Source organism: Branchiostoma belcheri, unplaced genomic scaffold (assembly GCF_001625305.1).
Source record: "Branchiostoma belcheri isolate BF01 breed outbred unplaced genomic scaffold, Haploidv18h27 scaffold14, whole genome shotgun sequence".
Lineage (NCBI taxonomy): Eukaryota > Metazoa > Chordata > Leptocardii > Amphioxiformes > Branchiostomatidae > Branchiostoma > Branchiostoma belcheri.
Genome location: NW_017802824.1, coordinates 3,464,158 through 3,490,518, shown reverse-complemented (window position 1 = coordinate 3,490,518; position 26,361 = coordinate 3,464,158). Strand labels below are relative to the sequence as shown.

The following is a 26,361-nucleotide window of genomic DNA, read 5'->3' as shown; positions in this document are numbered from 1 at the left end:
GTACCTGATGTGTTAAGCCATGACTTTTACCGCAGCTCTGCATGTCTGACAGGGCGTTTGACGGATAGACTCTTTCTTTTACACAGTAAATTGGAATCACGCCATGCTGTAGTATTGTATACAAGTCAAAGTTCCAAGTTTAGCCTTTTGTGTGAAGTAAAGAATAATGATCCAATAACGGTAGCATGATATTTGAGACCAAATCACATATACATGACTATATTGCTATCGATATTATTTTGTAGTTATATCTAGTTTAGTTTTGTAGTATTGTTGATTTAGTGCCATACATTGTCGAGAACAAGTTGCCATATTCATATTCTCGTATCTTTTATACTTTGACGTCTTTATTTAGCTCTAGTGTTCATTTTTTTTACCAGGGGAGTGAAAATCGTTCAGCACCATGAAGACATCACTTCCTTATAAGTGCTGAGACATGGTAAGTAATCTTGTTTTTATCTCACTATCTCTAACTACTACAACACAGTCGTATCAACACGTTTAGTATCAAGATCGTTCAATATAGGCTCGGTCACACATTCACGAATTTGGTCTCCTGAACACTAGCCGATTGTCCCCAAATATGGTTAAGAGCTGGGTGGGCTATTATTCGGCTGCGTCAGTCAAATGTTTCAAACTTTTTCAAATATTGGTGTTTTTTTTGGGGGGGGAGGTATATATTCGGTTGTATGTCAGTAGAATTCAAGCCAACGACTGAAGAGTACATTAGCAGTGCTCGGTGTTTATTCTTGGGTCAAATATGATTCAAATTTAACTCAAATTAGTTTCCATACGTAATAAAAGAGGGGAATTCGGTCAGACTGCCCCCCGAACGTCAGCCAAGTCGGGTCCTAATTTCCAGGAAAGGTTGTGAATGTGTGACTTATTGATGAATAGTAAAGAAAATTCATATCCTATATTTAATCTCACCGTCCTGGTGAAGATGACAGACTGTCATCGAAACGTCATGTCTTGTTGAATGAGTGACTATGGATAAGAAAATCCAATTAACCATTTATCAACCTTATGAAATTATTTACGGAACTTCCGTATTATTCAGCTGTCCTTAAAAAGCCTGCATCTTCAACAGTGTAGGTTTATGTCACAGAATTCGTCATGCATGTCATAATGAAAGCAAAAATAAGGAACAAGCTCCATAAACATTTAACTTATCCTAACTACATCTGATGTTTACTTTCCCTTCAAGGCCGAGAAACTGACAGAAGACCAAATTGTCGGTAAGTACACCAATAACCTTAATTCAACGTGCCACTGAGATAAATAAAAAATCAATACGTGCATTTGAAATTGATTCCAAGTGACTTTAAGTGCTTATTTTCGGTTTATGAATATCTACCGAGCGGAAATTGTGATTGCCCTTTCGCACAAGATCTAAATGGTAAACATTGACATCATATTCCTCGCTTTCTTTAAAAGCCACTTAAACGCATAAAAGATCATCTCACTGCTTCTGTTTTCGTGTCACCAAGTAATTACTAAATCCAACCAATAGACCAATCATCCAATTGAATTATGTTCAAAGCCAATTTTTGCTCGTTGTTTTAATGCAGTAAATTGCATCAACAATATCATATATTTTACTGATATTTGTGAGGCAAAATTGTGATGTCGCCGACGGAAATTGCTTGTTCCGCATATTGTAGGCAATTGCTAGATATTTAAATCGTTGTTTCTTACCAAAACAGAAGAAACTCCTCGCGTAGCTTGGTGGTATTTGGAGAATTTCAAACGGTTAAGGAATTAAATAATGACAAAAATGTGCCAAGAATGGTCCAAAATACCAAATTAGACAGACCTTCTCATCCAGTATTGTATCGTCCTGAAATTGCATTACCTTGCAATTATATTTAAGTATAAACTTTCCCAGCCAAATTTGGATCAAATAAAATATATTTTTTTTGTCAAAGACTAAGTATTGTTTTTATAGCTATAATAATCCGGAATTGTTATGTTGTCATGTATTTATGTACCCCGAAGCTGCTGTATGCTTTTACGTGATTTGGAATTTTAAGCATGACATGATGATGTACAGTTTTATTTGAAAGGCCATGCGTACCACCCATAACGTAAGCATCGCAGATATGAGATGGTGGCTACTTGCATAAGAAGGTCCATATTAACTTCACATAAAGAGCCTTAAAAATATTGGTTAGACGTATAATGGCTTATGAATTTGATGTTTGTTTTCTGTTAGCGAGGTGATTTTGCCGTTCTGCTTGCTAGCTTTTCCGTGATTTGACTAAGAAGCTGTGACAATAATTGTGATCATAAAGATCATAACTTATCGAATATCCCGACAAATCATAGCTGCGTGAAATTGTATTAACTAGATTACGCCGTATGAATAAAAACCGCATCTAATCTAATGATAAGTCATTCTTGATTTCTTTATTATGTTTACGGCGGGAAAACATATTGTTTTGCTCTGTTTCCTCCTCTTCTTCTTCTCCAAACTAATACGGTCAATGACCTGAACCAGACAGTCTATCACCATGGTAACTAGTATTGGGCAACATCATGTTGCAATTTTAAAGCAGGAGGGATTTAGACTTCAAGCTGCCTTCCAACTCAGTCAAAGCCTTCTCGGTGGCCGCTGAAAAAAAGATCAACGTTTGAAAGTCGGTTTTAGTACTGTTATCGTTGGTACATGTATTATCGTAATCAGCCTGGATTTAATACGTTTTCAATCCATTATATTTATCTTTATATTCAATCCGTAACTTTTATAAATTTGTTGTATAATTATAACTTTTAACGTTTAGTAATAATTGTACAAGTTTGTGATAATGTATGTATGTACTGTCACCATAATTCAGTCTTAGGACTGCAAGTGTGACATATGTGAGAGAAATGTCAAATAAACCGTTCTTATTATTATATTGCAAGCGCATTGGGTTACTAACATTGGTATGTTTCCTACTATGTACATAGTTGTAAACGTAACTCTCTACCGTTTTTGACGTCCCAACAGAGTTGAGAGAAGCTTTTTGTGCCGTGGACCGTGACAACGATGGCACCATAACCATCAAGGAGCTGGGTACACTCATGCGGTCCCTGGGACAGAACCCTACCGAGAATGAGATGGAGGATATCTCAAACGACGTTGACCCTGACGGTACCTAATAGTGGTCTTTATACACACACTCAGATTCCCACTGGAACCCTATCCATTAGACACGGCTATGTCGTTCTTTGATATAGGAACTGTCTTTAAACTTGTTCTAAAGTTACCCCTGAAGGAGTTCAATGACCTTCAAAGGAGTATTATTGCCCTTTTATGGACCCTCTTGCTCTGAGGAAGGTGTCTGACAGACATCGAACGTAAACATGTGAGAGACATTACTGATTCTGTAAAAAAAACCCGCATAATTAAAAAATGCAGAAATACTGTAAACAACTTTGTTGAAACAACGTTGCAGGAAAACGGTAAGCTGTCCTCTGATATCCTTTTCTTTCATGGTTCAAGCGGAATTTCACGAGTAGATTGCTACTATCTAATATTGACTCTCTACCGTCAGGTGAAGGAGCGATCAATTTTGTGGACTTCCTGCACGTGATGGCCAAACGTCAAAGTGACACGGAGAGAGAAGACGAACTGAGGGCAGCGTTTAGAGCTTTTGACGCCGACAACAACGGATATATTGAGTACCTACCTTACATTCGTACAGTTTAGTACTCTGGAAATAAATGTGCAAATGTGTGTTTTTGATGTTACTGCCTGCAACAGATGACATCCTAAAGGAATCCAATGTAATTTCAGGGCAGCAATGCAACATATTCTGGACTGGAAAATCTGTCATACATTGCCATTTCTTAGCACATTTTTGGCATCATTTCGTAAAATATCTGAAAAACAAGCCACGTGAGGTATTTTTCATACCATCAATTACATAGCTAGAACCAGCCTACGATATGGAACAAGCAACCGTGACACCCCATGTTCGCCTCACATGTATCAGTATAGCATGGTATGTGGTTAATTTAACTTACTACATTAAAGAATGACAAAAAACGGACTTTGAAATCCCAGTCTTACAGCCCTGAAATCACTTTGGGTGCCTATAGACGGACCCATCTCATATAAAGATGCATCGTGACTGTAGCTTTGACCCAGTTCCATCCAGGGATATGCCGTTTTGAAGACTCGATGATTTGACACTGTACATGATGAATATAATAATAAAACTATCGTTGGAGCATTGCGGGAAAACACCAACACGGTAATTTACTATTCCCGTCCCAAGTAAGTAAGGCAAAAGGGGATTGCCATGAGTCAATGCACTCGAAATTGATGTTTCGTGGAGATTTCCCACGTGTAGGGGACGATATTACTGTCGCTGACTAGGGCAAGTTTGATGAACGTTGGTGTCACCATGGATTTGAACTATTTTGATCACAAGAACGTTTCCATTATCAGTTAACTGAAAAACAAAAATCTAAATCTAACGTGGTGCCCCTGAAAGTTCATCTTGAAAGCTCATCTGTGAATGCGCATGGCAAAAGTTATTATGAAGCAAGTTTAAACAAGTACAAATTTATAAGAAATTATAATTACTCAAAAATTTTAAACGATGCCTCAAAGAGGACGGAGGAAGCCACAGACTTTCTGCACCATACGCTCCCAACTCACAACATGACGTCACAGAAGGGGTGGATTTCTCATTCCTTGATGAAGACTTGATTTGTACAGTCGAAAATTTAGGTAGTTCAAATTTCCCGTGTTAAAAATTACAGTTTAAAGTAGCTACATAATCGTAGTGATGCTAAAGATATTGAATTATACGTTATCAAGTTGAATGATTGTTTCTTTGCGATTATTTCAACAGTAAGACTGAACTGAGAAATGTGATGACAGACATTTGTGACGACATCACCAGAGAAGACATAGATGAAATGTTCCAGCACTTCGACAGAAATGGTGACGGTAGGATACCATATGAAGGTAATGAAAATGGCGTTAACATCAATCAATCTCATCTAACTACCCTGAACTAGACCCCATTTCAAGGCACGGTCCTCGAAGTCTGTATTTCCAAGAGCAGTGTCAATCAATCAATTAATGATTAAACAGTAATTAATACAGACGGAACAAAGAGAATAGTTGTAAAATAGTCGATGTTATCACAGCACACTTATCACAGTAACAATTTATTGGCATTGCCATATCATGATTTCGCTCTAGATGACATTTTCAGTACATTTTTGCCTCCTCTACAGAATTCATCTCATCGGTGATGGCGATGGAGAGGGAAGAGTTACAGCAAAAGAAATAGGACCATACGAACTTCTTTCAAAACTGTAAAAACTTTTAGGATATACTTGATATTCAAGCAGAGATACGAGAAGAGTACCGAAGCACTTTGCTCTAACATATTGGTTAAACACTGCACGAATCGTTGGACATACCAATGCGTGGTAGTAAATACCAGTACACATAATGGTAGTAAATAAAAGTCAAGTCTGGTAGTTTTGGACAAGGGTTGTAAATGATATGACTTAACCTTTTAAAAAGTAAACATTACCTGACTTGCATTTTATTAACTACCATTGTTTAACACAACATTTTGTGCAAGTCGTGCAAAAGCCACGACTAATCCAACATATATTGCCTATTATGCGATGAGTATAGCTTATACGCACTTAATACACTAAGAGCTGGATGATCTGAACGTTGGGGCCTTCGTGAATGTAAAAAGATTAAATTTTGAGAGGTACTCGTAACAAGTACATTGATTGAAAATTTTGCTGGATAATTTCAAACATATATCTACATTTGTGAAGTCATACTTGTACGTGGATCCATAAGTTACCTTACTGTTTATGAAATAGATAATTTTGCCACATATGCCATATGGCAATTGCTGAGATGCAAATCATCTGTCTTAAAATATAACATAACGAGTTGCTAAAGTTGAAACTATCAGGAAATCGTCTTACATCTACTAAGTACTAGAGGTTGTATATTATATGACAAATACAGTTTAATCTTAGAGATAAGGCAATGGATTTTTGTTTGAAAGTTTGTTGTTTTCTTTGGTCTGAATTGTGGAGTCATCTGTAGTCTGTTTTGTGCACAAGGTGAACTAACGCCTTTGACATAGACATATATACTTATCAAGTTACATTGCGAGGACGTAATATAATCCGACTAGACGTCATTGAATTACTGTAGCACATTAATAACAGCAACAATGATGTACGCAGGGTTAACATTACTGTTTGTTCCTTAATGTAATAAATAGCCATGACTACTAGCTACGATGTGGTTAAATGATAAACCAATTTGGAGAAGCGACGAGTTGACAGAGACGGCATTAAAGAAGGCATTAAACCGGTACGCACGGCTAAGGAACGAACTACGGCTTTCAGGCGACACCCGCCATCTTTCTTCAGCTGCTGAGGATAGTCACGTGACCAGGAGGTCAGGGGTCAACAATGGTCACGTGACTGGGCCCCTTTGGGATGAAGACATGAGAACGATGTTTCAGCAGTTCACGCCTAACATCATGTCAGAAAAAAGACAATTTGTTAACTTTCCCTATACCATCTAAAACATGTATTTATCAGTAGTAACTGTGCCTTTTTCATATCATCATCACACTTTCGGTGGAAAAGAAGAAGTCAAATAAAAGTTTACTTGTCAAAAAGTGCATCATGCACAATGTATAGATTTCATTAAAAAACACTACCGCATGATGGGATGATGAACACTGTTTCAAATCATGTCTTTCGGCATGTTCCAAGTGTACGCAGGGGGGGGGGGGGTGGTTATTGCCAGCAAACAAATCAAAGAGTACGTGCCCCACAAAGCGGAACTTCCTGGTGCTGCATGGATCACACAAACTACTACATGCCAGTCTGTTCTCAGTTGTACTGAGGGCAAAGCATATTACCAGACAATGCTTTTTACAATGGAAGGGAATAGACGGGGTGGCTCAACTCTTTCCCTACAATTTCTTGCAATGACATTGTATTCGAAATGATTGGGTAAGTCACTACATCTTGTATTGAATTTAGAATGAATTGGTAAGTCATAGCGTTCATAAACTGGCTCTTTTAATATAAGGTCTACAATCTCTACATTCATACAAGTTTAATGGAAAAGCTCGACTTTTTAAAGAAACTACAGACTCGCCTTAAACTTTTCATGACTCAACTGCTTCTCTATTTTCTTGTGTGGGATTTGAACTGGTTGGTAGATCAGAGATAGCGTACATTAATGACTTTGAAAAGATGAGGGAACTAAACCTACATACAAACAGGTTTAACAGAAAAGCACTTTGAATCCTATGAGAACCTGGCAATCGATAAGCTACAGAAGAAAGCAATTATCGTAAAAGTTAAGCACTGCTGCGGTAGCCTACGCAGGTTCTCTGAGCAAAGTTTCAAACTTACCAGTACCGATAGCCTACAACAACCGACACAAGGGCCATAAGGAGACTTGTCTAATGTTGAAGAAAAGGGTAGAGTTTGATAAGATCTCAAGGGAACGTATGTTGACGTCAGGATGACGTCTTTGCGTGGTAAAAGAAGAAGGAAGGCGTATATCTGTCTCTTTTCATCTGCTTTGGATTGCCGAACCACTCAGGCGTAGCCCCGGGCTGACACTGACTAAAGCCTCTGTCGCACATTTAGAACCTTCCCCCGAACAACAGGTGACTAAGATTGACTAAAGGTCGGTAGCAGTCTGACCTTTCTATACAAATCATAGCGAAGTTGAGTTAAATTTTTAGTCAAACCTACTTCAGCCAGCCATGCCAACCTCTAGCCAACCATGGCCCAAACTCCCGTCCTCTGCATAATGATTTAAACATTTTACACGCGTACAGCCGGACAATAGCCTTCCTGGCCGCACACCAGTCAACCACAGTCGGCCTTCCATCCGACCTGCTCGCTCCTAACCATGGTTGGGGTAGGGGATGGGGGGTGGTGGTTCTGTTAGTATTGGGTTATACACTATTATACATAAGGCGCTACCACTGTTATAACACGAAACGGCTCTACGCCACTTTATCGTGTTTTTGATATTTGCTATACAGTCAAGGAATATCAAGTCATCATATGTCCATATTTTATATTATTTGCACATGTGAGTGATTTCCACAATATCGTGTTGATAAGCGCACATATGATAAATGTACATGGTATATGGTATACAAATGGTAATCTTTACAGAACAGTCATATCTACATCATTCATTATCACACAGCCATATACATATCTATTCGAATAGGCCTACATGTGATTACTAGGGGAGCAACGTTCCTTTCGCTTTAAAAAATTACATCTTTAAGTACTTAAAGCACGCGTAAAGATGTATCCGAGCGGAGAGAATAGCCTTTGCCCACAATTTAAAGTGTCCGTATAGAGTGGATTTTTACAGTGTTTGATTGCCGTTTCTGCACATAAATTAAATCTTCAGGATTCTTCCAAATTGATCTTTATTGCGATGTTTGTATATTTATTGTCTGTTGCTCCAAATTCCATCTCTGTCACATTTGAACAAATATTGTTCCTATAGAAGGACGCCGTGATTGTGAGGAAGCTATCAGACTGTATCACTGCACGAAAAGTTGGATTTACTAAAGGTAGTAAACTCATGTAATGTTTACTTTGTATGTAGTATCTGGCTCTACAATGGTAAATAAAAGTCTAGTCAGGTCATTTCATTTACAACCCTCGTTAGGTCCGGAATTACCGTACTTGACTTTTATTTACTACCATTGTAAAGTCCAGTAGTACTAGTGTTTACTAAAAAAAAACAAAGTGAACATTACCCAACTTTAACTGGTATTTACTGCCATTGCTAAATCTACGTTTTTGTGCAGTGTATTGCCCTCGTTGATTGTTACTCGCGATGCGGTAAGCGACGAAGCTTACTAAGGCTGTCCATCTTTTTCCTTCTCCGCTGCCATGACGACGCTAATGAACTCTGAAAGAGATAAGAAACACATGTGAAAGAGCACGTCACCGTCACCGCATGTATCTGCCACGTGTCCAATTCATTTCGCTTCTGGTGAATGTATCAGTAGGATTATGAGGATTACAGTAGTCTGGCGTCTCCTGGAGGCAATAACAATACTCCCTGAATCCCCTGCCATGCTGAGGTCACATTTCCAAGCCGGGGCCCGACCGAGCTGTTTACGTCAACGAAAAAAAGTCATATCAAGAACAAGCACAGAAAGTGCTCATGATCAAATGTTGCAAATCACTTCTGCTTTGTTGTCTTTAATTTCATACTTTTCATGAATTCACAACCTTTCCCCGACAACAAACCAACCAAGGTTATTTCAAGTTCGGGAACAGTCTGGCCAGATATAAGAGGCCATGCCTACTTCTAATACGAATTGAATCGAATTCGAGTAAATTTATAGTCTCCACCAGACTCCTTTTCAAGCTGAATAAATAGTAGAAATTGACATGAAAAGAAAGTAGCTGGCCAGGGGAGTTGGCCGGCGAAAGAGGGTCCAGTAACTAGTAAGTTTTGGTCAAATTTGAATTCAGAACAGGACCTATTTATTTCTGAAAAATCTCCACCTATCCAAAAAACGTAGATTTGCACCATTCAAGGTTCTGGACTACCCAGAACAGTACTTGAACACGGTTCTGAGAAAAAAAATGTTTTTGATACAACAGCTGCATGTTTGGTTTCCATAGATCATAGCAAACCACCCGCGGGTACCCACCTTCGTATGAAATCATGCCGTCACCGTCTTTGTCAAAGTGGTAAAACATCTCGTCTATGTCTTCATTGGTGATGTCATCACAAAGGTCTGTCATCACCTTCCTCAGTTCCTTTGTGCTAGAAGGCAAAAACAGTACGAACGTTTAATGGAATGAAACTGATGTACAACGTATAGCTAGTATACTGTAGAAAGGATATATCCCTTAAACAAACAAGCATCTAATCTTCAAGAAGATCGTTCGGTGGCCGCAAAGACAGTATCAAATGGGTCAGGTAGTATTCATATGCCAGGCAGTATCCGTTTGCCACCCGGGCCTATTTGACATTGTCTTTGAGGCCACAGAAATATCCGCTTGGAGATCTTATAACCAGCATCTAACACACCACAGAGGTCTCTCAGTACGTCATCTGAAGCTAGACGAAATAGTTTCTGCTTAAAACTAGTATTCGGCCTGTCACAAGGCAAGGAACTATGCGGCCCCATGATGTCTTACTGATGGTCGACTGCGGTGTGCTAGATGTCGGTTAGCTTTAGGAATAAATCCATTCTACATTGCAAATGTACAATTGCTCTACCAATCTTCTACCAGTGATGAAAGCTAGCACAACATATTTATGTGAAAATATATAGCAGAAGCGAGAATCAGTCATGACCAGTAATCAAAAGGAATCTGGTTACTCGATGATGCCGTTATGGTCCATGTCAAACGCCCTGAAGGCAGCTCGTAGCTCCTCTTCCTGCTCCGTGTCCTTTTGCCGTTTCGCCATTACTGTCAGGAAGTCAGGGAAGTCGATAGTTCCTTCCCCTGTATAATAGACAAAAGGATGCGGGGTCCATTATTACCCCCAGGGAATGAAATATCCTTCTGCAGGAAGGTTATGTTTTCGGTCTGTCTGAGTGTTTGCAGCTGTAATTCACGGAGAGGTTGACTAATCTACTGTAATTCCTTATTTTTTCACTGTACTGTTATGTTCAGTGTTTTCTCTGTCACTTCTGTACCGTGAACTTATCATTACAGTTATCAAATGATTCATGGACTTTCTGAAGATGTCCATTTTTCTCTGACCGTTAAATTTTGCCACCGTGAACATAAAGTGAATTACATTAAATTAAATTAATTTCATTTTCAGTATAAGACAAATTATTGGGATCCAGCTGATGTGGTTTGCATCTCTTTTCTTAATAAATTTATTCCAAGTATTGAAATATAATTATCTAAATGTTCAAATAATAACTACAAAATAGACTATATATGTGATTATTGTGTCATATAATTATAATCAATAATACGTCATGCAGTGGACATCTTGTACATGACATTGACCAGAAAAAAATAAAGTTTATAACAGACATGAGATGATTCCTCACCGTCAGGATCCACGTCTTGGAGAATCTTCTCCATCTCACTCTCGGTCGGGTTCTGTCCCAGAGACCACATCACTTTGAACAGCTCCTTGATGGCGATGATACCATCACCGTCCTTGTCGTACACACTAAAGGCTTCTCGAAACTCTGACAAAGAAAGAAAGAAACAAACAAACAAACAAGCAGACACAGTTTCAGCAATAGTCGACTGTACTGTATCCTTTTGTACATGAAATTGCATTTGATGCCTTAGATTCATTTCTGTTCATTTCCAAACTAGACATATGGTTGTCGTAAAAACCGAATCACCAATACATGCAGGTCATCCATTTGAGTACACAAAAAAGCACAGAGGGAATCAAATACTTAATGTTTACTTACCTATAATTTGTTGTTCACTCAACTTGTCAGCCTGGAATGTGATAAGAAAAAAAATGTTTAGTGGAAGCATGGGTCGGAATTTAATCTTTCCGGCATTATGGTATCCCTTTGGGAGCAACAAAGGGTCAGAGAAGTCGAGGAAGATCTAGGATTAACTCCCTGACAATCTCAGATATGATACTAACCTGGCAAAAGTAAAGGGAATCCAGTCTCTGATGGAGGATAGATTGTAGTGGAGGATGCTTACACATACGTTACGCTTTCTAATTTGTGATATTATTGAATATTTATGCTTATACTTTGTCATTATGCATAATTACTTGAGATCTGACTGATTCCTTATTAGTTTATTTGATTGTTTTTACTTTATGAATTAGTTAGTCAGCTAATAGTTCGTCGTGCTAGCTCTTGCCTGTCTATTTTGATTTATTCTCTTTTTCGTTTCTCATGTATTTTCTTCTCATGTATCAACTGGTAGCCCCTCGATAACCCCCTAGGTTTCGTTAGTTGTCCCGCACATTCGTTGTATATAATGTTTTACACATTAATGTGTTTTAAATGCAAACCGACAATAACCAATAAACAAAGTAAATACATTACAGCAAATGAATACCTAAATATCAAGTGCAACTTGCCATTATTTGGGAGGTCCGGTTCAGGTGCGAAATGTAGTACAAATGTGTATGGTTGATGAACGCTGCGTATCAGCACCTACTGCAAGACAAGATAACAGTAATCCCACCATTAGGCCACACCAATTCAATCAATCGGTTATCGGATTCATGCACTTCATCTTATTTCCTGATTTCCAAAAAAAAAATCCCAACCCAAAATCTTCATACTTGGCCCAAAATGAAAAATATTTTCCGTCGAGGTTACAGTCTTTGCATCTATCACTGCAGCTGTTTGATTCAATGTTTAATGTTGGAAAAATTTTGAATCACGAACCAGCCCGGTATGTTGACTTCGTGGCTCCTTTTGTAGCATTTTTGGCTATACCGAAGCCTGTTTTAGCCTTATTTTTTTCTACAAAAATACGAAAACCAACTAATTAGATTTGTGTGACCTTAGGGAACAATCGATCAATTACTGGTACACTGTGGGTAGTTGTTACTGTAGTTGAAATTCGTAATTTCCGCTGTTTAGCAATTAGATTTATTCCGCGTCAACGGCATTTAGATGCACCTCGTTGTTTTCAAGGCGTCGGCTCTTCCGTGATCTATCTAACCTACTGTCTCTGTCTCCTATCTTGTCGTGGCATTTGATGTATCGACTAATTATCTTCGCGAAGCTTTTTATAGGAGCTATCAATCAGAAGTCATTAGGCCTAACATGTAACAACATGCTCTCCCGCGGTTTGCTGTGCAGTAAGTAACACATGGAGACAATCCGTGATACCCTATTAAAGTTTTGTCACGGAATGCTTCCAGGTTGAATTAAGGCCACATCGATTTGATATTTTTTTTTTTTTTTTTTTCGAATTTAAAAGATAAAGAAATGTTTTATTTTTTAATTCCAACATTTCATGACTAGACTTCTTGCTCAAGTTATATCAACTTAATATTTTAATGGGGTTAGATAGATAAGAATCATAAGATATGAAGCGACAGTACAAACGGACTTAGAAAACCTTTAATAGCCCAAAATGCTACAATAGGAGCCATAAGGTCAAAACACCAGCGTGTCTTATGATTCAAATAATAATGTACTTTAAACTTTAAGTCAAACCACTGTATTGACAGAATATAAACAAAAATACTGTAAACAATACGAAGACAAGACTTTCTTTAACTGTTGGGGGCAAAGTATGAGGATTTGGAAGTTGGATTTTGGAAATTCTGTTTGCAAATCAGAAAAAAAGGCAAAGCTAGCTTATCTGAGAACAAGTTAATTGAATTGGTGTGGCCTAGCACATACGTGTGAGCTAATGCCCCCCTTGGGATAGCATCAATCATCAAGCACAAATCTCCTCTATTAATTCCTTGTTACCCATACACGAGAAATCACTTTTCATTAATGGTGCGAAAATACATTTGATTTGGTTGGCATTCAACCCCCAACGACAAGCATTAAAGTTTCTTTCTGCTTGTAAGTTAAATTCATATATAGTTCTCCATTTTACATTATTAATTTCGTTTATTTATTAATTAATTATTATATTTATTTACATTTGTATGTGGATTAACAAAATCTATTGATTATTTATTTATTCTCAATTTTAGGTAATGAATTTTATTTTACTTATTTCTTTATTGTTTATTTCAAGCATAGAGACCCAAATAGTTACATAGTTAAAGGCAAGTAAAGAAACATACAAAGCTAAATACATAATTAGATGACGAAAAAATAAACTGGTAATATTAGCCTGCACTGCCGTCCTTAGGATCCTATCATCACCCTTGTGGGCAATCGTTCTTCAGCAGCAATGCCTGGGCTTAATGTAAATGAGAGCGGCAGAAAACCCAGAGGAGACCTTTTACTTCAGCGATAGTAATTTGACTGAGACCTCTGACCTGGCAATGGCCTAGGGCGATACTTACACAGCTGACATCTTTCACCCGCGGATGAATCGGGAAGATGCTGCGATGCTACGTCGGGCTAACATCTGTCAGATTACCGAGCCCCTGGAGGGATGTGTATTTTCTAGGCTTGTAATGTGGCCATGATGGACAAGGTTATTACACAGTATGGAGACCTACACGCGGTACTTTGTAAGACCCGCATATATAGTCCTCAGGCTAAGGGATCATTTCAGAGTTCTTTATACCGCAATTTGGGAACAGTAATGCTGGTCTTGCTGCTTGAATCATTGCAGATGGAATGAGAATGAAACTGTCGGAGTCTTACATTTAGGTTATGAAAGGGTGTGAGGATATGCCTAGTGTCACTGCAAACAATTTTCAGTCAAAAGTAAAAAAAAAATTGAGGCATCAAATGCAATGTCAGGTTGGCAAAACGAAAATATTTTGGATGAGGACATCTGTCTGATATTGACATAAATTTTACTGCCGTTTCTTAACACATTTTCTTTTTCATTTCTCACCTAAAGCGTTTATAAAGAAAACCCAAGCCAGCTACCTAAGGCGCCTCGTTATTTTTATGTACCAACCATGAATTGCTGGAAGCAGCGTACAATACAAAACAAGCAACGGTCTTCCATCAGCGACATCGCATTTTCAACAGATATACGTATTGTATGGGAAAGGATTGATTCAACTGACTATGTTGAAAGAATGGCCCCAAAATTGGCCATGAAAAATCCAGTTTTGTTGCATTTATCCTCTTCTATAAGGAACCTCTTTCTAAAAGAGAAAAGAGTTTCTATGGTGAACGTTGTCTATTTGCAATTATATTACTACTACCTACTAGCTTTCTAGTGCTGACATTGACAGGAGCCTCCTGTCTTCTAATCTGATTAAGCTTCACGGTGCATGCCGTGCAGAAATATTGCTGGGGTCAAAGCCGGTTATTCCCTTGAGTGAGAAACATTCTGAGCCAACCGCGTGTCCTAATTGGAATTTATATGTTTCTTAACACTTGGATGAGCTCGCTCCTGCCTCCACTAGATGTATAGATAGGTACCTACTCAGCAAATACTTGTAGTAACACAAGTAGCAAAGCAAACTGTACTGTAGCTTCAATTTATGTTAAACCACCAGTCTTTTCAATAAGCTACATGTACATGACCCTGCTTGCATTATGTATAGATATTTACTTACTCAGCTCTACATGTAATAACGTAAGTGGCAAATTGAATTCTGCTAGAGCTTCCATTCATGGACAGTGATCAGTAAAATCACCATATTTTAACAGAATAACAGTGGTATATCTCTTCAGATGAAAAAAAATGTTTCAAAACCATTTACTATAGAAAAGGCCTAAGCTGATCTATGTGTGTTTTGCAGCAAGTCAGCAGGTTTTGTTTGCCATTAAAATGTTATAAATATGTCACATAATACAAGACAGTTCTCGTACCAAATAAAAATAGTTCTTCGTTAAGCACTTTAAAAAAGAGACAATATTGTTTATGAATTGTACACACTTACCATAGCCTCCTAGTTAGCATAATCCACAGTGCCAGTCCCACTGCAAGATAGCAAACGCTTCTTCTAAACACTGAAAACCAAAATACGTTTGGTTAATATTAAACACCTGACGATGTTTTTCTTGCCCCAGTTCTACTCCTGATGCTACAGGGACTACAGGTACATTAAACACACGTTATCTTCAGTAAAGCTCGCGGCTTTCTGGCGTCACTTCTTCATCCGGTTGATTCACTCAATCTCCTCGCTCTGTGATTGGCTCACGTCTTTGAATTCCAGGAACAATACACAGGACCCGTAGGCCAGGTCCATCTTCTGTTATCCCCACGTGATCCATTGATACACACGGGTCGGCATCATCTATGGTTATCGCACATCTAACGGGTTACGTTTGGGGACTCTCCAAAGTTGATTCCCGGTTATTTGTCAAAGAGGGAAACGTCGTAATTCTTCATTGAGCTCGTGAATATTTTATAGCTTACAGTAGTTCATGTGTACAGGACGGATGCAGGCATCGATACTGATTAGAGAAATTAATTGTTGCAGGTATCAAATGATTTTCCAAAGGGTGCGGCATGAAATTCAGCGATGACCTAACACCCCCCTCCCCACCCTTGGGAGTTTGCTAGAGAGAAATTGGGAGAGGGGTCATCATTATGTTTTCAGTTTTGTCAATTTCTTTATGCTTCCCCTAAACTTCATTATATTACTGATATAATGTACATTGAATTTTTCCATATTTTTAACAGATTTTTGGTATGCTTCGTCTCCTAAACAAACTCATATAGCTGTAGAAGCTACTCATAGATCCCTCAACGATTTAAATAATGATATAAAAATGAATGGTATCTGCTTAAAGTTCATTTTCAAACAAATTTATTTGTTTGATAGTGATGATTTTTAACTTTATGACGAATTGTATGTGGTTCTGATCTTGTAGACGAGTAGAAAAATCACAAAGCAGATAGATAGAATAATGTTCCGATTTTGTCACAGATGCACACGCTGCCACCTACTCCAAAAGAATATACAAAAGGCTCAATACGATTACTGCAGTAATAGAAGTTCGATCATCTTATGCTGCGTAAATTCGCCATCCCAAAACCGCTTTCACTCATCCTGGGTTCAAAATTATGTCGATTTCCTTTTGGAGATTACTTGCGAAATGTGTATAAAATCTAATTTTGAGGACAAGGTAGGCAAATAATAGATTATTTCAATACCATCACAACGAAACTCTATCACGTTAATGGTACGTTTGGCAAGTGATTCTATTCTAGAGAACGTATGAATTGAATGTGGTTTGTCACAATGATAACTGAAGAGAAGTTAAAGCCCCTGCAGCTGTCACACATAGCCGAGTATGACCCGAATACTCCCCCAACCAAGGTCGTGAGGAAGGTCGGCTGATGTTCGGCTGCGCTAGCCGAATGTTACAACTGTTCAAAACTGTGGATAAAGTAAGAATCTTGGACACAAAATCGGACTTAATAGAAAGTTTATTGTAAATCCATGCCCGAGGGCTAATTGCAAGAACATGATAACAATAAACAGTAAAAATGAAAATAAGTAACGCTAATGCTACTTTAGATATCCATTGGTAGTTATTGTTGGGTTTGATTTCTCTTCCGTGTGCAGTGGAGTATGAAATGGCCGACATTTTGCGAGATATATGAATTGGGAGGTGTTAAAAGAAATGCAGTTTGCAAGAGGGATTAAAGAGATTAAACATCGCTCAACAGAGGCGGGGGGCGCCACAGACTTACTTTTAGCAACGTCTGATCCGCTGCTCATGGAGTCACGTGTGTTGCTGCGTCACGGAAGACGTGGATTGCTCATTCCTTGGAAAAGACTGGAGTTGTACATTCGAAAATTTGTCCAATGTCTTGTTTTGGATATTGCAGTTCAAATTTGTTTTATAACTGTTCAAAACATTAAGGTGTGGACGGGACGTTCCGCCATGGTTGCCTAGTGGATGTCGTCTGGTGTTCGGGTGTAATTTGGGGCGCGGTAGGCAGTCAAATTAGATTTAAATTTTAACTTTCCATTGACATCCTCTCAAAAACGCAGGAAATTCCATTTCACGAAGCCCCCCCCCCCACCGACCCCCCCCCCCCCCCCTACGGAGCCTTCGGCGCTCGCTGGTCCGTCAGACATTAAGAAGAACCCCCCTCCCTATTCAAAATCCTGGCTACGGGCATGTGACGTCCTTTGACTTTGTGAATTTAGAGGTTATCTTAGAGTCAGGTTAAAGGACAGTCTTATCACTGTATCGCTGAAACCTGCATAACAGCTGTTTATCGCCAAAGTCTCAAGAGCAGACGATGAAGTTCAAGGTAGCTTACGCTAGGAATAGAACATGTAGTCAAAAACCTATTGCAATAAATAAAGATCTCTTTGGAAAGACGTTACAGTCCAAATGAGCCAATTTCCTGTCGACCTACTTCAAACATAGAAGGAAATACTAAATCATCTTCAGGAATCTTACGCCCCTGTCACACAGAGCCGAATATGGAAAAACTGCAGAGCCCTCTCCAACCATGGTCGGGAGTAGGTCGGAAGCAAGGTCGTCTGTGGTCGGCTGTTATTCGGCCAGGTCGGCTACTGTTTGGCTGCGCCAGCCGAATGTTTCAAATGTTTCAAATATTAGGTTGTGGACGAGAGATTCCGTAGTTAGTGAGTGGCTGGTTAGTGTAGAGAGTAGATGGGGTCATAGTTGGCATTCACATCTGAATCAAATTTAACTCGAATTCCATTTGATTCGAAAGGCAAGCATGGCCCAAATATGGTCGGAATGCTCCCAATCTTGGTCTTGGCGTTGGTGTTTGAGGGAAGGGTTTAAATGAATGAAAGGGGCATTGCTTTCTTGTTCAAAAACTATTATTCATCTTTCAGACAATAAACGTCAAAAAGACATAACTGCCTAACACATTATACTTTCATAAAAACAAAAGGTCACCGACCTCTAATGTTAACCGTGCGTATAACATTTTGTGGTTCAGTTTGATATGAGTTCGCCGTGTGTACATTATTAGATAGGATATGATAAATGACCAGTGTGTCTCGGCGGTCTGTCCAGGTTGTTTGGAAGTAATTACCATGCATCTCTAACATTCAATCTAGCCATAGCGGCGCCTCCGATAAGCTTCATGTATAGCCAAGCCACGGGAAGCAACATGCTATATGTACTGTAGGGAGCGGTGTATGCCAGCGACTGTCTTTCTGTCTAAAATCAAAGAACCCATTATAGAAAAAGTTGGTAAATTCGTCTACCATTGCCTCAAAAGAAGTCAAACCCGATAAAACTAGTACCATGTATGTTGTAGAATGTAGTATAATGTCAGACGTAGTCTTTGATACCAATGCATTTCCTTTTTTCATACATGTTGTTTGTATCTGCAATTAGCCTTTTGTCATTGGACGGAATTTTGATGCTTATGAAATATAAAACGTTTGCCCAATCTGTCATGTTTGACACATAAGAATCGGTGTGTGAAGACAGAAAGAGATGTCATCAAACAAAGCTTAGTCAGCCAGCAAAATTTGCCCCTCAAAATGCAGGAAATAGCGTTTCAGAGGGTCAAGATTTTAAAAGTTTCCCCGATCCCCCTGGGATTGCCGTGCCTTCAGCGCTCGACATGATGTTACCTCAAACAAACTTAAACCTTGAGTGTGGACATCAGCAATGGGAACATCAAACAACATTTAGAGAAAAGGAAAAACAATCAGGCTAGCTAGAACACTGGTTTGGAGTGAGTAATGCACGGAGATGTAGTGTAACAGTTATTGATTAAAACAAATCGTGCTATGGAATTAGATTCCCTGTTTAGGTATTGTTAGATTTATTACCTGCCATGTTTTTGTCGGAAGCACTCTGTACATGTCGAAACTACAACGCATGATAAGCCTTGTTTTGGGAGCATGGTGTGGTGATCATGAGCTACAAAACATGTTTTTTTTCATTAAGGCCATGTTGATTTGATTATATGAATGACATCAACTGGGAATCCCAAAACTGATGCGAGCGCGCGAATAAAAAAAAAAAGTTTTGCAAAAAAAAAGTTGCTTTCATGAAATCTACGTTGTTATGAAGGTCGAACAAATGACAGAGTATGGTATGGCGGAAAAATCTACTCTTTAAATTCATTTCTTTGCATTTTAGTTTTTTGTTTGATTTTGGCATTCTACGACGTTGGAATCGTTTTCAAATATTTTTTTTGCAACTTTCGGTATATATTTGCTCATTTTGCAACTGTTTTGTACAATTTACAGTGTGGTTGTAAACGGCCGAAAATTCATGCGCGCGCGGATGTCATCCATATAATCAAATCAACATGGCCTAAATCATAAACAAGACTGAATCCTCAATAAATTAATTAAAGACTTTGCGGTGTAGCTAAGGTGTTTTATACATTCTTAAAGTCACAGCAAGTTTCACCTCGTGCGTGTTGATCTGTGCCGGTGCCACAAATTAAGGTGGATGTGCTGTTTTAGTGCGAACCATAATGATTTCAGAAATATGTGATGATTGCACACGTCTGTTGAAAGGTAGAAGTAAATTACACTCACACAAATATTTAGTATGAAACTATTTAATTTGAAAAATGATACATAATGCCTCATAAAGTTAGGTACATGATGCCCCATAAAGTTAGGTATAGTCTTCTGAAACAATGGTCCTACAGAATCCCAGATGTAGTTTGGCAGCCAACCAGATATGCTCGGGTTTGGGGACAGTATAATGCAGTAACTTAAAACATTGCCTTAAGCTACGTATACGCAGCCTCTTCGAGCTTTATAGGTTAGTAAAAATAAGTCTTAGCGAGGAGGCAATACCTTTAAAGATGAATATCTTCAAAGATACTAGGATTTATGTCTAAATTCTACAGCCTCGTGCCTTCAAAAGACATTAGCTAACTTCAAAATGTTGGTCAGGAAATGGAGTATCGACCGGAAAGTCGTCCAAAAGATTGCTATCATTGTAACTTACGCCCGTTGTCATTGAGATCATAGTTTGGGCGCCCATTTTACTTGAGATATCCTAAGGGAATTCCTAGGTATACGACACCGTAAGCTCCTGTCCTGGCACACACATACACACAGAGACACACAGTGATACACACAAACACACACACACGCATGCGCACACACACACACACGACAAATAACTAAACAGTAGTGTTTTCATATGTATTCAGGAGTGTGGTGGGGAAAAGGCATACTGTCTTTCTATTTGTATGCAGTGGTAGGCACTAGACTGGCTCACTTTAACCTTACAGTCAATGGAACGAAAGAGTTATAACAGCGTGAGAACCGTTACTTAGTGGACCGCAGAGTGGTTTGTCGATACCGAGGAGCACTTCTAGATAACCAGTAGAAGTGGAGTAAGCGAGTGGAGCACTTATCAAGGGGGTGCTTCCACAACCCCGGAAATAGACTCAATGGCAGACGTCAAAGAATCAAACGAAACATATGTATTTCAAATATAAATCCAGCTTGTAGGTCTGTGCAAGACTGGCAAACTACTGCTTTGTGTATTCTTACTACTACACATCCATATACTACTATTGCATATGGTGATCAGCCCTTCCAACCGGTCCTGCTACAAAATGTAACCCAACACCACAGGGTGTCTGCCTCAGCACCAGTTACCATGGTGACAGCCGTTTGGTCCAGGTCATTGACATTTAATGTGTTTTCAGAATGATGAAGAACAGGACAATTATGTTATCCCTTTGCGATGGTGATTGTAGGCACATACCGGTGATTGTAGCTTAAAAATCTATCTCTGATGAGTCTTGCTTCTTACATGTAAAGTAAGTAATTTTTTCTTTAGTAGTATTACGATCTACTTGTACTCCTTGGAGGACTCTTCGTCTCTGAAATGCAGAAACAACACCATGTGCGTACGGCCAGATTCTATCAGCAGAACCCACAGGTTCAAGGCTAGATTTAATAAGTGGCAAAGGCTCAACGAAGGCATCCGTGCGATAATCTGGTATCACTAATGGAATATTCAATTTGCTGAATCATCGTTAAGGCTAAAGGCGCGTTCAAATAACATGGTTTGTGCACCCCCATATATTTCAATTTGGGTGAAAATCCATATAACGTAAAAGCTGTGACGCCACTGTGTTAAAAGTGTGACATAGGGTAAGGTGCTACCATAGAAATATATATGTACATGTAGCATTGACCTGATCTTCATCTACCATCTTGAAAGAGTCAGGGCAATCCAGAAAATATAGGAGCAAGCTCTTAAATATCTCTACCACCAAACAGACAAAATTGAAGACTTTTCTGGAGATGTATTAGTTCTTACCTTGTGTGAAAACGTTCCTATGCTTTCACACGGGATGAGCCTTTGGATACCAGACGCCAAGTCTTCAGTCGAGCGGAAGTCGTGGTTTAACCTCGGCAGTCACTCGGGTTAGGTAACCGTCTGCTGGAAATCAATTAGGCACGGGCCCTTTTTCACCCATGACAGCCTTCTCTTACCAAGGCCATTGCGTGTGTTCACGTTAGAAAGAAGAAAGGCCCAACATTGGCATTTTGACAACCAAAGCTTCGAGTACTCAGGTCCAGCCATTCATCAACAGACTGTCAATGTTTAAGTTCAACACTGATGTAGTCAAGATGGTGCCATTGGAAACGCCATTGTCGTCAAACTTATCGATTTTTCCGGGTGTGGATACACTTTTGCAAAGTTAGAGAGCAATGTTTTATTCATCGAGATGAATTATTTGTAACATATATGAAGCCCTTGACAAGGGCATGTACCTTCAGAAAGATTTTTCAAGAGTGAATGAAATACCTTTATTGTACGTTTATGTGAAGATCATAGTAACAGTAGAATGTGACCTTACTAAAACTATAAAGACTTACATAAACAACTATGTACAGGTACAACCACTTCTTGCTTCGTTAGACAATAGCTGTAGATGCATGAATATAATAGAAATAATAATAGTGGTCTCTCCAGTTCAGTAACTCACAAGTCCCGTACGAATTTTTCTGTTCTATCTGTAACGGTAAGCGAGTACTAAGTTTGTAAGAGCATTACGTTTTATCACTGTCAAGTCTGTATGTTGCAATACGACAGCTTGTACTATATTGATGTGGCCTCATCGTTCAATGTTTTATATGTTTGAAACCGAATACTGTCACCCCACTTGAGCCCACTGCGCCATGGAAAATAAAGGCCAACAGAGCAAAGAGAAATGTAATCCATCAGGTCTATATGTCTTGCCTGGATAGTAAGATAAGGCTGCTATCTGTCGTCCCCATCTTTACTAGAGACCTTGACTGACACCTTGGTGAGCAGCCATTTGAGAAGAGAAGCTTTGGCAGGGATTTTACAGAACTTGAACAAATTGCTTCGGGTTCTGTAGGGAAATAGTTATGCAACTGGATGAGCTTAGGGAGCTTACAAAATGTAATTTGAGAATTATTAATACGCGAGTACCAGATGCACTGAACGGGGATACATCCGCTTTAATAATAAAAAGTGATCATCAATTTATATCATATGTAGATATTGATTTTCTTAAAATCAAAAGAGTAGTTTTAACATTGGAAGTTAGAAGGGGATTATATTACCTGATAGATATTTCAATGAATGATTGGCGGATTGTCTTAAGTAAGTGACGTATTACGAGATCTGCATTGATGAATACCACCAAGTCTCTATTGGACAATCCATTAATAGCGATATTTACTAAAACATAGATGATTTCCTTAACCGAAGTTTTTTCTTAAAATGTTAAAAGAAATTTACCAAACTGTCCAAAGTGGCTGACATGGTAACATAACAGGCTTAAGACCAAAATACCCAGACACACTCAAGAGCTGTTACAGTATTAAAGACAAAGCGATATTAATGCCAGTTATTCAAGTTCACGTACATCTTATTGTTATTGTATATAGAATACTGGCCCAAACGAGAATTTTATCGCTGTTTTAAAATCTTCATGCGAAGCAAAGATAATGTAATCTATCTCATTGAATAAGTCATTAGTTGGTGAAAGCGTAAAATATTATACTTTTTAAGTAGTAGCATGCATATGCTGGATTCCACTATATAAGCAAATTCCGAATAGAGCAGTATTTCTATATGAGTAGCTGTCATAAAAAACAGCGTGAGTTGCTGACCTTCCTTCACCCCAACACGAACTGCGCCGCACCCGCTGCCGAATTACCTTTCTTGGTGAGACAATTATTCACCCGTATGGCAACGGACGGCCGTCGCTTGGATACCGGATCATTCTGCCTCGCAGCGAGGCATTACTTTGCTCCCACGGGTACCATAAACCCGCACGAAGGCCATGGATGATGCTCTCGCTCCTAAGGCTCCCGAGTGCAGTTTGTTCTGGCGCTGTCTGAAAAATACTCCTTCCGTTCCGCTGGAAGACAATCCAGACGATGCCTCTGTCTGTCCTGTTTCAGGGAATGTCAGATCGTATCCACTCTCAACAGAGTGGTGTCTTCACGATTGATATTCGTGCTAGTTCTTTCGTGTGTAAGTAATAAGATACCTTTATCATGCCATCTGTATCAATTAAATGCCTGTGGATATACCAGAAGATAAAAATACACGTACCAAGTTTTAAATTGCAGTCAATAAATCTAAATCGGTATACAAACACAATATTGCGTACATTCACAAGACTATGCTACTCGTAAAACATTATTGTCAATAGCTACATTGCAATTATAGGCTAATTTTTAGAGCAAATTGACCATGTACCAATTACTTTTTTATCATGCTTATCAGTTTATGCCGTATTATGGCATTATTTGTAGAATAACAAGTCACTGCGAAGCTTTATTGCAACTATTCCAACATCCATATTACATATATAGTAACTGCCTGCAAGCTACTATGCCTGATGGCAATGTAATGGTCAATGAGTACACCATGATCTACATGTCCATTAACTTCTTATATAGATCTAGAAATAGATCTTATATAGATATAGATGGAAGGGTGCATACTACTAGATATAGCTCGATCATAAACCGAGGATATGGGTATTTTAAGGTGGTTGGGTTGAATGAACTGTAAGGATTTCGAAAATTTCTTAATGAAAACATCTTGTACGTAAATGTGACGTTTCAAATCACTGTAACTAAGACACTCCGTTCTTGTCCCACTGTACTGCGCACTATTTATTAGGAGTACAGAAGCCCATAATAAGTAAGAAACTTCCAAACTTCTGCCAAGAAAGTCTATCCGCTGTCCTAATTCTATCTACAGAAAAATCGCCCAAAACACACAAGTATCTAACTAGATAACAAAATATGAGATTTTAAATAAAACGAGTCTAGCCACTTAAAGATTGGCAAGGCACCACAAAGTCTGTTGTTTTTTCCACAAGCTACGTCAAAATCAACAAATGTGCCTTCCGCAGGGGACCTCCCACTCTCTTCGGCGTCGGTAAGTCTTGACGACCACCTTATACCTCCCCATTTCTTAGACTCACGTCTCAGACAAAGTCTTTGATTGGTATCTGAGTGGCAGAGGTCAGGAGGATGATGTATGACTATTCAACGGGCATTTTAAAAGTTGCAAACACAGACAATTCATCATTCGATATTTTGCTAGTATCACTAGACTGTGTAAAACAAATTCCGCCATAGGATCCATTTTGTATCCATCTAGTAGTCACAAACACAATACATCGTACCGTTCTAAACTGTACACTTGACTCTTATCAATATAGATTATCGTAGATATTATTAATGTTATAACTATGAGAGAGAGAGAGAGAGACTGGTTTATTTGTACCATACAAGTAGATACAAAAGCCTGTAAGCAGACATATTTGGCTGAATTGAGAAGGCTTTAAAACACAAGACAGCTATTTGATAAAAGTTCGTTACATATCATTGTACTGCTACAGAAAAGACAAAATAAGAGAAAACTACGGTCACAAACATGCGATTCTGGTTCATATACAATGGTACACCGACCTTTTGTCAACCAGGACGGGGGCGGTACTGACTTCCGATGAACTTTGACCCATGTTGACGTCACACATATCCACAGCACGTGGGTCAGATAGCGGATGAAGACCGAGTGACTTGAAGACAAACTCTTTTTGATTTGTTTGCATCAGCTTGTTTTTATGTGGTATTTCCTCAGACCGCTCATTGTTGGTTTCATTACGGGGGGTGGTTTTGATATCCTTTAATTACCTATATTGCCGTTTAAATCATTTCAGTCTACATAACAAGGCTACATTTATGAGGCCCATATGGTTTTATTGCCGTGTGGGAAATGTAGTAAACTGCATGTGATGATGTTAATCAATTTGAAAGATAACATGTACAGTACGTTGCTTTTTAAAATGAGTACCGTTTCAAAACATTATAAGAAATAATACGAAATGAAAATGCATTTTTTTTCCAAAATATCAATTTTAAAACACGAGCTTTGTATGTTTTTTACCCGATGTAACCAGGACACTGAATGCTTGACGGCGTGGTTTGAAATTTACGTTATGGATAAACTTCAAATCGTGATCCAGCCATGACTTGGAGTGCAACGAAGTGGAATACCTGTTGTGTTCAATGCTAAAGTATGTCTTGGAATAACACTTATTAAAATTCAATAATACTATTAACGGTATGCTTCTATAGGTACCTGCGTCACAATGTGATACCTCGTCATGCTTTGTGCTCCTATTGTGCCCGGGGATTTAGAAGGGCTGACAAAAAATGGATCACACATCCTCTCCAAGATAATCGTGTCATTAGGGTGATGGAGAAGTGGATTAGTTTGTCAGTCCTGTACGTGTCGGGAATGCCCGGGGACGTGATCATTCTGATATTACAAACCCATTAACAACCTCGAGAAACGCTAT

At 38.8% G+C, this 26,361-nt stretch overlaps 2 protein-coding genes across 3 annotated transcripts; one reads left to right on the top strand and one right to left on the bottom strand.

The window, feature by feature from the left end:
* The first annotated feature begins 397 nt into the window (after window positions 1–397).
* LOC109464645 (calmodulin-alpha-like) lies at window positions 398–5,294 on the top strand. Its single transcript, XM_019761656.1, has 6 exons — window positions 398–439; window positions 1,208–1,238; window positions 2,993–3,136; window positions 3,540–3,666; window positions 4,848–4,963; window positions 5,239–5,294. Exons 1-6 carry the CDS (start codon window positions 437–439, stop codon window positions 5,292–5,294), a joined length of 477 nt encoding a protein of 158 aa, XP_019617215.1. The 5' UTR covers window positions 398–436.
* Window positions 5,295–8,826: 3,532 nt separating this feature from the next.
* LOC109464646 (calmodulin-alpha-like) lies at window positions 8,827–15,552 on the bottom strand. 2 transcript variants are annotated; one of them, XM_019761658.1, is made up of 7 exons: window positions 15,500–15,552; window positions 12,089–12,167; window positions 11,454–11,484; window positions 11,076–11,219; window positions 10,386–10,512; window positions 9,708–9,823; window positions 8,827–8,953 (listed from the first exon to the last, which is right to left on the bottom strand). In XM_019761658.1, exons 2-7 carry the CDS (start codon window positions 12,089–12,091, stop codon window positions 8,901–8,903), a joined length of 474 nt encoding a protein of 157 aa, XP_019617217.1. In that variant the 5' UTR covers window positions 12,092–12,167; window positions 15,500–15,552; the 3' UTR covers window positions 8,827–8,900. The 2 variants fall into 2 exon arrangements, with proteins under 2 accessions (XP_019617217.1, XP_019617218.1); XM_019761659.1 differs by lacking the exon at window positions 12,089–12,167 and having other exon boundaries at window positions 15,500–15,516.
* Window positions 15,553–26,361: the final 10,809 nt, after the last annotated feature.

What these genes read in the sequence shown, in the direction of transcription:
- LOC109464645 (XM_019761656.1), top strand. An exon ending in GACAGAAGACCAAATTGTCG is followed by an intron (nt 1,239 to 2,992) that starts GTAAGTACACCA and finishes ACGTCCCAACAG; the next exon opens with AGTTGAGAGAAGCTTTTTGT. An exon ending in GACAACAACGGATATATTGA is followed by an intron (nt 3,667 to 4,847) that starts GTACCTACCTTA and finishes TTATTTCAACAG; the next exon opens with TAAGACTGAACTGAGAAATG.
- LOC109464646 (XM_019761658.1), bottom strand. An exon ending in CCAAGACGTGGATCCTGACG is followed by an intron (nt 10,513 to 11,075) that starts GTGAGGAATCAT and finishes TCTATTATACAG; the next exon opens with GGGAAGGAACTATCGACTTC. An exon ending in GACCATAACGGCATCATCGA is followed by an intron (nt 9,824 to 10,385) that starts GTAACCAGATTC and finishes TTTGCCTTCTAG; the next exon opens with CACAAAGGAACTGAGGAAGG.